General features: G+C 41.5%; 2 protein-coding genes across 2 annotated transcripts; one reads left to right on the forward strand and one right to left on the reverse strand.

Moving 5' to 3' along the window:
• Positions 1-1074: 1074 nt before the first annotated feature.
• LOC127299590 (uncharacterized) lies at positions 1075-1843 on the forward strand. The gene has a single exon (XM_051329570.2). The coding sequence runs from the start codon at positions 1141-1143 to the stop codon at positions 1603-1605; it is 465 nt and encodes a 154-aa protein (XP_051185530.1). The 5' UTR covers positions 1075-1140; the 3' UTR covers positions 1606-1843.
• Positions 1844-3509: 1666 nt separating this feature from the next.
• LOC127299591 (uncharacterized) lies at positions 3510-9893 on the reverse strand. The gene is made up of 13 exons (XM_051329571.2): positions 9644-9893; positions 8524-8628; positions 7360-7443; positions 7058-7111; positions 6793-6938; positions 6537-6684; positions 6319-6456; positions 5990-6061; positions 5838-5911; positions 5599-5740; positions 4648-4726; positions 4150-4258; positions 3510-3947 (listed from the first exon to the last, which is right to left on the reverse strand). The coding sequence occupies exons 1-12, from the start codon at positions 9818-9820 to the stop codon at positions 4161-4163; spliced, it is 1317 nt and encodes a 438-aa protein (XP_051185531.1). The 5' UTR covers positions 9821-9893; the 3' UTR covers positions 3510-3947; positions 4150-4160.
• Positions 9894-13035: the final 3142 nt, after the last annotated feature.

The following is a 13035-nucleotide window of genomic DNA, read 5'->3' on the forward strand; positions in this document are numbered from 1 at the left end:
GGCGCTGACATGTACACTATCTAGTCAGTTCGTTTAAAAGTACTGGGCCCAGACAAGTAATCGATCATCATTGTCGTATACTGTCATGGGCCTAGCACCGCACGGTGGGTTTGCTTGAGACCTCAAAGCGTGGCGTAGACGCCGGGCTTGATGCGCTGTTCATGTGGGCCAGGCCAATCACTAATCACTTGCTCCTCCAGGAGAGAATCTTCCGATGCAAATGCTTCGGATATCTCCCTCCATCTCTTTCCACATCCATCCCCTCCTGTCTCCTTCTATATCCTCATTTTTCTCAATCACCTTTTGATTAGCTACTGTATTATAATCATACATACGTTATCTTTCAAGGGCCTTTTTTCTTGTCAAGTTTCAAGGGCATTGTTCTAAAGGTTCTGTCTCCCTAAACAAACTTGCAGGTCGTCGTCCCAATGCTCCACTTGTAAATGGATAAATATATTTAATTGTTGTTCTATGAGTCGTGTCCCTCATCACTCAAACCCGGATTAACAAATGAATGCAACCAAAAATGGATGCGTTTATATCAGTTGAGTGGAGTGCGTAGCAAATGACTCCCTCTGGCTATGAAAACTTCTTGCAGGTTTTATGAATTTAAACGTATTTATTTTAATCCACATTTTGTTTAAAGTTGTGACAAGTATTTAGGGTAAGAGGGTGTAGAAGTACTCCATACATATACAAATATACTGAGCATACGTAAACGGCACCGTATGTGAGTAATTTTTGGTTGAGAAAAAGGCGAAAGGATTTGTATTTAGGTATACCATTTCGCACTGAGGGTTTGGCCATTGTCTACATATTCTCCACTAAATATGTAATTAAAAAATTCAAATGTGGCGTGTGTTCATCAATTATATGAAGAAGATAGCTACCCCTAAGCAGTAAAATATGCACCACACATAACAACTACAACTTGTTCCATGATTGGTCAATATGTTAGTGGATACTCCAGTTAATAAAAACATTTCTAATAAAAAAGCAAGTATGCATCCATCCATCCAGGTCCAACAATAATAAGCTACAAAAGCCGACACTTCCGTTGTCATTTGTCAAGTAAGCAAACTAGCCAGCTCGGCCTCGGACCCAATCAAACCCAAGAAGGGACCAAGAAGTTCCCCGACCATGGCGCCCAGCAACAGCAACGCCACCTACCCTTTCCTCGTCCTCCTCCTCGCCGCCGTCGCAGTAGCTGCGGAGGCGACGCCGACGGCGTACGACATGCTGGAGCGGTACGACTTCCCGCGGGGCATCCTGCCGGAAGGGGTGCAGGGGTACGACCTCGGCCCGGACGGCGGCTTCCAGGTGTACTTCCCACGGGAGTGCCAGTTCCTGCTGGGCAAGCAGTGGCTGGTCAAGTACAACAGGCGCATCGCCGGCACCGCCACGGCGGACAAGCTGGCGGCGCTGGAGGGCATCTACGTCAAGGTGCTCTTCCTCTGGATCCCCGTCGCCGAGGTCGACCGCGACGGCGACCGCCTCAGCTTCTACATCGGCCCCGTCTCCACCTCCTTCCCGCTCGGCGACTTCGCCGACAGCCCGCACTGCCGCGGATACGACGCCGCCGCCGTCGCTGCGGCCGTCTCGTGAATTATTGCGTATGCTGTACAAGATGTTGCCTTCGGTTCGGTCATTTGCCTGGCCGTTTAATTAGTGCCAGGTATTACTAATTAGCTACTGCTGCGGTGCATAGTACTCCAGCAAGTTTTACTTGGAAAAAGTTATTGATACCGGCTTGATCATTTGAAAAAGACTCCCATGAATGAATCACTGCTCTAATGCTATTTTTACCCTGAACTTATAACATTATGCCAAGTTTTACCGCGTATTTTTCCGCATGATTCTGACATTGAGGCAATATATATGGAAGAAAGAGATTAGTGGGGTAAACGTTGTCCACAAATCACAAACATGAGGTGAAAAGTGAAATTCACACTATATTATTGGCCATGAATTAGCTTATGGGCAATAGTAATAAACACTACTGCAAATAAGTAAAATATTCTACCCGCAAAAAAAAGTAAAATTGTCCTGAAAATACTGGACTATGAAATGTGGTATGATCGGAGTCACGGTCGTCGAAGCAACTATACCTACTGGCCATAATTTAATTTAATTTACTCTCTCTATCTCATGAAATATGTCTGAGATTTGTCTAAATTTACATGTATCTAGTCACTAAATAGTATTTACTTCCTCCGATCTCTTTAAATTGATTCTACTACAACTTTGTACTAAATTTGGGTCAATTAAAAAAAACCTGATGAAGTAGATACATTTAAATTTTAACAAATATCCGATATATTGTATGGGGCGGAGGAAGTAATTTAGTTACTCTAGATATTATGTTATACAATACTAAACTGGTGGTCTTCCCTACAGTACCAAAGGCCTATTCATGACTCGGAAATTTGAAAGATACTCTATTTTGCGTGAACAGAACTGTTTCGTGCCAACTTCATATGAAATTCGTATGTAATGGAATATGCGGTCAGCCAGAATAGGTAACAGCATAGACGTTTCAAATAAGGTCGGTTAAAGGGGACCAGCCAAGACAGGAAGAAAAGGAAAATTGGAACAGGGTTGGTTGGCCATTGCGTCGCTTGGCGGTTCGGCAAGGCCTAAGTTTGGTACTGCTATGATAACACGATAAATGAAAAGGCTACTTCTCTCTACTCCTCCCTCTTTAAATACAATAACACTTCATATTTTGGGTCTAATTTTAACCATTTATTTTACCATAAAATATGAGCTATATGACATACCAAAAAATTCTCAGTACGTTAGTGTGTTTGGTTTACGCCATTTGGTGCCCTGCCACTTTTTGCCAACCATTGGCTAGCTAGGAATTCCTTAGCTCCATGTTGGCCAAAAAAAATTAGAAGGTATGAAGGGAATGTGAGGTATGTGGGCTACTTTTCATAGGCAACCAAAATTCTGGTAGGCACACTTGGGCACCAACTATTGACTCAGCTTTGTTTAGATATACACAGTCTACTAATTTGGAATTGAGGCAGTATGTCCATAGGATTCGTATTTGAAAGAAATTTCCCATGAAATACTCTGGTGACATAACTAACCTTTTATTGGTTAATTTGTTAGTCAAAGTAAGATACAATGTGGCTTTGTATACATAGACAGAGGGAGTATCTGAAAAAGAAACCCATTTCATGATCTGTAAACAGTAGGTAGAGTATCAGTATTTCCAGTCTGAAACCAATTCCTCCAATACAAGATCTAAAATCACAGGTGCATGATTAAAAAGAGAAAAGGGGAAAAGGTTCATATTAAAACTAGGTGCACAGTTAAGTAATCAATCACGAGGAAGACATGGTATTTTTCAATATTCAGTGGGGTATCCTTTCCAAAGCATTCAGCCGTTGTCATTCAAAAACATTACACGGATATAGAGGATTAATTACTGTATAGACGTGTTTACATTTGTTCGGTAAGAACGTGTTTAACAGAGCATCTGCATTCAACTACTCGAAAAGTAGATCAAGCCATCAAATTTACTTCAAAAAATGTGAAGTACAGACAGATCTGCACAGGATGGCAACGAATTGTACAAAACCATGTCCTGGTTGAACCAAATAAAAAAACATGGACTACAATAAATAGCTCTTGGCATTCTTGAGATTACATGGATATCAAAGAATAGACCAAAACATGCATCTATGATCTGTCTCCATACAGCTGACGTATACAAACATATCTAAATGTTGAGCAACCACAAATAGAGTACTATCTGGATCTGCTCTTGGTGCCTCTTTTGATCCACTCATATGGGGGGTGTGCATTGTCGTTGGGAGGGTGTCACTGATTCTGCAAGATATTGACACACACTGCCTGATCCTGAACATCCCACAGTGGCCAGAGAACTACTGAGAACCAGAAACTCCAAACGTTCGATAACAATACCACCAGTTTATCTGACAATTTGAATTGAGAAATATCAGGGTATTTGTATCACTTTATTCTGCCACAGCCCACAGCAAGGACAGAATCATGGGAACTTAGATACTGGACAACATGGAGTCCTCATTGCTTCAGGTGGGACTAGGAGAATCAAGATGTACAGAAATATGAAAATGATGACAGAATAATATACAGAAATGGGAAATAGCAACATACAACTTGTTTCTTCACTCCAAAGATTTGAGCAGCCGGAATAAGCCAGCTGCTTCCCTTATTCGTGAGAATTCAATGCAGAACGCCTGTACCTCAATGAAAAGATCTTGAACTGCAACATGCACAAACATAACTAATATTTACTGACATTCAAAACATTGTAAAATGGTATAAACAAGGATTCAGATGATGATTTGAATAGCACTAGATAGCCCATAATTAATGATAAATACAAATAGCAGCAGTCAATTGTATTTGTTGCTTCTTTCACTAAGGGCCTCTGTGATTCACAGGAATATCAAAGAACAGTTCAGTTGTAAGGCTGTGCAATAATCATTCATATGAAGTAATAAAAGTGGGACAGCAAACATGCAGTTCTGTCACCATTAGCGATCATTATGGATTAAGGCAAAAAAAAAAATCAATGAGAACTCAAATATATATATAAATAACAGTGTACAGATGAAGTTGTCTCTGCTAAGCACGCAACAATATGCTCACCGTTAATTATCTGGTTTCGGATGAGACTCTGGAGGAAAACACAAACTAGTCTCACCAGTCTGTTCTGCATGTATTTATCCTGCACAGGAAAAATGATTATATTAAACGAATTTAGGAATTTACCAAGTGAGATGATCAATAGGAATTCATTAGCATCCAAGAAAATGATAAGATGCAGTGGCATCAGCCATGCAAGGCTTTTCTTCAGAGTAGAAAATGTTTTGTAAGCACAGAAATTATTCCGCAGTGATGCAAAACATGGAACAGCTGCTGCTAATTACACATGGGTTGTCAATTATGCAAGCACCTTAGTTCACAAAACAACCAAGGGGATTTATTCCCATGTGTGGGAAGAATAACCTAAATTACTCCCCATTTTCACAATATTTGTCACCATCCCAAGCATTACATTTGAGAGAGGCTGAGAAATGATCATGCATACTCCTCCCATGGGCAAAATAGCCTGAATTATTCCCCATTTTTCACAATATTTGTCATCATCCCACTGTGCGCAGCCGCAAAGACCAAGGAAGCATTAAATTTAAGAGACTTGATGAGAGATGATCATGCGTACTCCGAATAACTGACAGAATCAAACTATCTAGCAGCTTCCAAACGATTTTCAAGCAAGCGCAAAGATTTAGAAATATAACATTAACTATAGCATTCGTTATTTTTCAAAGGACAAATGTTTTCAAAGGATTATCTGTAATCCAAGGACAGTTATCGTGAAACAGAGGGAGTAACTGAATAAAGCAAATCAACATGCAGAGGTTTGATATCCACATGGGAAAATGCATCTAAGGTTAAATTGTGAAATAACTGATTGTGTAAGCATTAAAATAATACTATTTAGCCATGGGGCTGAATTACTCTGTAATTTTATGCAACCGATCCAACTAATCAAGTCATCAATTTCAAATTGAATGAATCAGAGGAATAAGAACAGACCTTAATGTTTTGACATGATTGAATACAATTTGAGATGTATTCATGGACAAATCCTGTTGGGAGTTCAACCGCAGTAGTAAGTCTGTTTACAACTTCCATAGAGTGTAGGCTCATCTCCATGTGCACAAGAACATCGAAATAACTAGAAGGAATCAAGGAAGAGGATCAGTACTAAGAAAAAAGCTGCCGCGGTGACAATCACTATAGCAGAGCATGCCAGACAAAAGAAACAGACATACCCTGCAATGTCAGGAGAGTTCATAAGCTTCGAAAGAAGCTCGACAGCAATGAGTGGATTATGCTCAACAAGGTCCTGAAACCATAGATAGTTCTATCAGACTGAAGACATGAATCGTGTGGGGAGATCAACATTAACGAGAGTAATACATACTGGAAGTTTCTGTGGCGTCATCCCGCAATGATACACTAGCTTAGAGTCCTTTGCCAATTCTATAACAACTTGCTGAGAAAAGCTGCGAATAAATTAGGCTTGTACCATATGAAAATATCTTATGTGTGAATAAATATGCATGCGCAACAGAAAAGGGTGCTGAATGCCTTGGTGCCACAATAATATCCAGCACCATGCTGAAAGAAAAGATTGAAGAGAATGCAAAAAAAACTTATTGAAGTATTAAAGCTGCCTAAATATTTATCAAAACAATTATTTCTTCCTAGCTTAAATTGATATAGGGCAAATAAAAGAATGGAGCAGCGAACCTCCTGTTGGCCAGGTCCAAGTGGACCCTTTAAGGCTCTTGCAATCAAATCTCGGATCGCAGCTCCACGACTTGTGTCAGCACACATGCTATAATCCCATAATAGCTCATGATTGTTGTCAGGGTTCAGCCACTGTAGCTGTATTTTGAGAACAAGTACATTCATATTAAGACTATAACTGGATCGAAAGTACAACTCTTGGCGAACTAGTACATTACCTCCCCGTCAAGTATATGAAGTCTTGGGGGTGTCGGCCGTATCCACTGGGGACCCAATCTTCCCCATGATTTTTCTTGCAGCAAAGCATTAAGAGCAGACTCCCTATCATCAGATGCACATTCTTGTTTTCCTCCAGGCGGTGATATCCTAGAAATGATACGATATAGCAAAACAATTCCATCAGGAAAAGCGCAAGAAGAAATAAGGACTCCAAGCACATCATAACTTTGGCAGGAGGCAGCTGACCACACATACTCTGATGAATTGGCACAACTCTGAGGTATATCTGGATCCGGTATAGCACATCTGACGGTAGCACTTCTGAAACTACTAGCCTGAGGCTGTGGCTGTACACTATTGCCGCAGTATTGCTTCTCAAGCTGTTCCCGTGGCAATAAGGCCTAAATAAACAGATGAGCCCTGAGTTAAGAGGATGTTAATATTCGAAATAATCTGGGTTTAGTTTACATCAACTACATTCATTTGGTTCCTTTTACTAAAGCAAAAGTTAACATTCTACCTGTGATGCAGAATCAGGCCCATTTATGTAATCTACAGCTGACTGTTGCAGCACCTGACAAACACAGAGCACCGCCAAAATTAGCATAGACAGATTAACTACACTTGTCGGAAAGGATAAATCAAGAGATAGCTTGCAAGCTGCTTGAAAATAGGGGATGTCCAAGGACTTCCATGAGCAGAGGTAAGTTGACAGTGCAGCACAGTCAAGGAAAATATAATGCCAAGAAAACTGCTATCGAAGGTCCCACTAGATATTAGCATAGGTGTTCTATGGACAATTCAAGGAGCAAGAGAAAAGACCTCATTGTTATTGTTTCCATTGGCCATCAACAAAAGTTGGACAAATGCCCGTTCCGATTTATCTGATGTTTCATCACAGGCTGCCTGTAGATGATAAAAATTAAAACTTTAAGCATGATAAACAGCTAATCTAATGCCAACAAGTTTAAGGAGTAGCAGATTTAAAAACATATTCAATTCAGCCATTCTTCCTTTGTTGCCATCATATTTTGAAAAAATGCATCCCTCCATTCAGGCAAAAAGATGCAGCTGCTTCAAAAGCCACACAATAAAGCGGCACAATAAATCGACTACTGTTCATTTGCACAGCTTGGTGTTAACTCTCAACTCATGAACAGTAGTCGAAGTGTAACTCATTAAATGGAATAAGATTGTATGCGGAACACGTAGATTTGTGAGACAGTATTATGTGCACCAAATTGACTATGCTAAAAGATCAAGATGCTTTGACTTCACAGAAGACCATAAACAGAAGAACGCTGGAAGTAGAAATTGATCTTAACAGTGTGTTGTGTTCAAATCTTAGCTTATTAAAACCATGTATATCAAGGCAGCACAATCGTGGATGACAGTGCTCCAATATCCAGCTGTTAGTATGGAGTTAAAGCTGCTACTAACAAGCTAGACAGGCAAAAATGATCTGATGTGGCCGGAGAAAAGATCAGCAAGAGCTCAAACCTCATCTACAGCCTTTTTGGTGCTACATTTGATACAGAAATTAGATTGGCAAATAAAGTGGCTTCAGTGTTGTACAAGGACACTTTGATCTGACATTTAAAATCTCAACTTCTTGAGCCCAAATTTAAAAATAACGGCAGAAATTATAACTAACATAAAAGGTTTACGTGTGGACCACAGTAGTAAATGCAGCCTGAATTACAAGGATTCAAGTTTCTTTATGTTAGAAGCTAAAGCTAGAGTCTGGGTAAAGGGAACCTGACAATATCATAGAATATATCGATTAGGTAATGTGTTGACGCTAGTGAACATCTCTAACTATAAGACAAAGAAAACTATCAAAAAATTATGATTCAAGCCCAACAATAAACATATCAGCTTCCAAGTTTGCATATTTGATGTTATATGTACATTGGAGGTCGAAATGGAAGTTTGTCCACAACGATCTAAATCAAAAATGACTGGAAAACAAGGTTCTGAACTTACATCTAACAGCAGAGGAACATAAGGGTTTACTGGCTGCGAGGAATAACTCTGATGAAGAATTGCAAATGCAATTAGACGACCAGTTGGATGAAGCATCTTCTTGTCCTAGTAAGAGATAACATATACCACATCAAACTTCAAATACCACGTGGTCTGTGAATCAGACGAGATAAAGAGACATCTCCATATTAAGTATTAACTCCTAGTATGATCAAGATAGATTAATAATAAATCCTCCAAAAAATGCAAACAGGAACTACAGAGTGTGCCATAGTCACCATGTAGCAGCATCCAGCTTATGCAAAACACCGAGATAGCTGGAACATCCTAGAGGTCCAATGCATACTGTAGCTGCTATGGGTCGTTTCAGATTTGTACGTGAGCCGCTTGTTGGTAATTCTTTCTGAAGATCCATTAGGCACGCTTCCTTTTGAAGAACCATTAGGCAATTAATACATCTATGCTGGTGTCTTGTTTATCTTTTCATTACAAGTAATGGTTGGCTAATCCGATGGCATCCAGCAAATGACACCTAAGCAAAGAAATCAGACACAGCCCACACATCACTTGATTCGGTAGACACTGAGCAGCTATGGCAGTAAAGTCGATATGGACTAGTCCCAAATAAATTACTCGCTCCGTTGAGTAATGTAAGGGCTTTTAGCTTTTTCCATAAATGCATGTATCTGGACGCATTTTAGTGTGTAGATTCACTTATTTTGGTCCGTATGTAGTCCACTTTGAAGTATATCTATAGAAGGGCTTGCATTAGTGAAGAGAGGAAGTAGTAAACTTATTGCCACCTACAAATCCATTAAAAATGGATGAATCTTGTAACAAGATGGCACTAAATCTAGCAGGTCAGTGACCCATCCCAGATCAAATAATTTGGAACCAAACGAAGAAAATGCTAAGAAAAACCCATAGTGACCTCAGGCACTAAATCTAGCGACCGAACGCAAGGGCTAAGCCAAGCAGACGAAACTAGTGGCCGATCCATTCCGGCGCAAAGACCCAATCTGGAGAAGGAATGAAGCAAGCTAGCTGTGGAGAGCGCGACGAGCTAGCGGAGCCCCACCAGGGAAGAGTAGGCGAGGGGGTGGGAGGGGTGGTGGCTTGCCTCTAGGAGGAAGCAGAGCGTGGCGCCGACGCGGAGGCGGCGCTCGCGGGGGAAGCGCGCGAGGAAGTCGGCGACGACGTCCCCCAGCGGGCGCGCGGCGGCTGCGAGCAGCGTGAGGATCCCTGCCCGCTCGTCCGGGCGCAGCGTGGGGACGGGGACGGGGGCGTCCGCCGACATGGCCGTCGGCGTGGTGGTGGTCGGCGGCGAGATTTTTTTGTAGTTTTGGCTTTTCCCCTGTGGGGAGGAGAGATTCGGGGAGAGTGGGAGTAGGCGACTTGCGGATGTGGATCGGACGGACGGGTTGTCCTGTGAATGATGAATATATACAAGCGGGCTCATTTTCGGATGCTTCTGGGCTTTCACCTCGGCTGGGCTCCATGATCAGGGCGTCACGCTAGTCTCATCGAATCAAGTTGCGGCTTTTTTTTAAATAATACGAATTTTTTATTTAATTCTAGGAATAGCATGCGATTTCAAAAAAGTGCAAAAGTGCTAATGACCGATCGGTCAGTAGCAGGCCGATTCCCAGTTGGCTGCTGGACAGAGAACTAGTTGGTCGATAGCTGACCAATTGGTCAGCTACAGACCAATTGGCCAGCTACCGACCGATCGGCCATATCCCACCAGTGCATGGATTTAGTTTAGGTTTATTACGAGTGATATCTCCTGGCACTTCTCCCCCATTATTTTCCCGTCACCGCTTTCCCGCCATATCTTCTCCCTCTCCTGTTCATACCGCCGTGTTTTCCTCCCGCCCTTGCCGCCATCCTTCCCGCCACTTCTTCCCGCCATCGCAGCGCATTCGGAATGATATGGATGAATCTGAAGCTGGAGGGCCAACAAGACAATGTTTCCTATGCAATCAATTTGGTCATTGGGACACTAATTGTCCAACCTTCGACACTGGCCCGGCAGGAAGGGGGCAGCGAGGCACAAGGGGACGTCGCGGGAGGGGAAGAAACTAGGCGGTGAGGTGCTACTTTGGAACTTATTTGTAATTTATGTAGTGAACAATGAATTTGTAATAAGTATGGAACTACTTTGCAATTTCAAATGTGAAACTATGTTATTGTAATTTATGTAGTGAACAATGAATTTGTAATAAGTACGGAACTACTTCGCAATTTCAAATGTGAAACTATGTTACTGTAAGTTATGTAGTGAACAATGAATTTGTAATAAGTATGGAACGACCGGCGGTGCAGCACTCTTGCCCTTCGAGGAGTTGACACTCTTGCCCTTCGACGATGCAGCTCTCTTTGCCTTGCTGCTAGGCTCAAAGATATCATCGCCGTCCTCACTCTCAGCCGCCCACCGTTCTGGATATTTCAAATCCCTTTCCCTATCTTCTTCATTCTTTCATGTTAGTGACTTCCACTTCTCAATCAACCTGATAAGCTCACACCTTATTTTTCGTGGGCTACGATGTAATGTCCCAGGTTTAGAGACAATCGAGGGGTAGATTTTAGAAAGGGATGTGCATTACATTGCAAATTCTGGGGAAATTTCGCGCTTTTAAACAAAAATTGCATCGAAGGGGGATAAGTTTCTCTCTCGACACCTTACAGGGTTAGGGTTTCGAGAGTGCGACAAACTTGCAACTCACTTAACTAGTTTAGGTTTTTGAGAAGAGAGGGGGAGAGATCACATCAAATTTAAGTTGCATGGTTAAATTCAAAGATAAGTTGTATGATTGAATTCAACTCAAAGTGGAATTTGAATTTCAAAATTCAAAATTCAAACATTAAATAAATATCTCTTAATTCAATTGTGAGGAAATTCATTAAGAAGTAATAAAAATACACATAATGAGATATACAAATAATAATCAAGCTCATTAGAGAAAACCTTGAGCTTTATTGATTAACACATAATATACATTGTCTTTACAATATTCATAATAAAAATAAATGAAATATTACAACTAATTACACAAATTGGAAAAATTGAAAAGAAAATAAAAAGAAAAGTACAAGGATAGATTCTACTCTAAATACTACAAGATCATCTTCACTTGATCTTGGACTTGATGATCTTCTGGACCATCTTGATCAATTGCTTGATCCCTGCACACAAACAACACAAATAGAACATTGTGCCAAGTGGCAATGCCACTTGGCAGGTTAGCAAAGAATTGAAATAGAGAGGATATACACAAAGATCAGCCGAGCTGATCCTCTCCAAGTCCAGGTGCACCACAGCAGGCTACACACACACACAGCCTGCTCACAAGGTTGTTGCATGCAACACACACACAGTGAGTCACCAAAGGGAAAGGTGGAGCTGTCGACCAGAGAAGCAAGGGCCAACCATATAAAACCTTTTCCACAGTAAACCCTAGCTCAGTCATCGACCATGCAGCAGGGTAAGACCACCAGAACATAAGAACAGCAAGAACAAGAAGAATAGCCAGAGTTGTTCAGCCTGTCCAAGATCACCACTGAACCAAACCAAGAATCACAAGCCACAAGGAGGAGCAGGGCAAGTCAAGCAAACCACCAGAAGCAAAACCTCTACACCAACACCCTATTTCTAGGAGCTGGAGTGAGGTATACATATAATCATGAACAGACCAAATGGTTTTGTTCATAAATTGCACAGGCATGATCTCAAGCACACCAAAAGGGTGGGAAACCATGTTTGTGTCATCATATGGCTATCTAGCCATTTGGTTCAAGCAAACATAGAAAAAGCCAGTAGAAATCATCCAGGGAACACTGGTTGTGTCCACACAGGGACACAATCAGAGAAATCCAACATGGATTTAAATCCCTAGCTAGCTACCAAGTTCACTTGACAACCTATAGCTAGCTAAGCCATCAGACAGTTAGACAATCAAGTGTCTATTCATTTTTGTCAACATCAAAAGCATCTGGCAACCAAATATGGTCAAGCCAGAGAGCAATTGTCCATACATCTCAAGCCAACAAAGGGTGGGAGCTTCCTGAACAGCAAGAGTTGCTGTTGAGGCCACCTCAACCACTTAACCAATCCCAACAGAGAAGCCATGCACAGATATCATCACCCTGTGGGGTTCAAAAGGAGGGCTAGGGTACACAACCAGTGTTGGCATCCATCTAGCCCTACCAAACTCAATGAGATGATCATAACTGCAAACAGTTCACATCATTTATCCACTTAGCCAAGCAAGACAACACAGATAAATGAGTACACAAGCACTAGATTAATCAGAGCCTTGCAGATGATCCACTGGATCATTGCAAGCAGCAACTGATGCTTGAGCAAGCACCAGTACAGACTTTGGTGTCACACAAACACCAGGATAGCACCAGACAGGCACAGGCAGTAAATAAGCATGCAATCAACAAGCAAGTGATGATCATTTGATCACCAGAGCCTACTAGAGCATGCTAAAGCATGCTAGAATCAAT

Source organism: Lolium perenne, chromosome 5 (assembly GCF_019359855.2).
Source record: "Lolium perenne isolate Kyuss_39 chromosome 5, Kyuss_2.0, whole genome shotgun sequence".
In the NCBI taxonomy this organism is placed as follows: domain Eukaryota; kingdom Viridiplantae; phylum Streptophyta; class Magnoliopsida; order Poales; family Poaceae; genus Lolium; species Lolium perenne.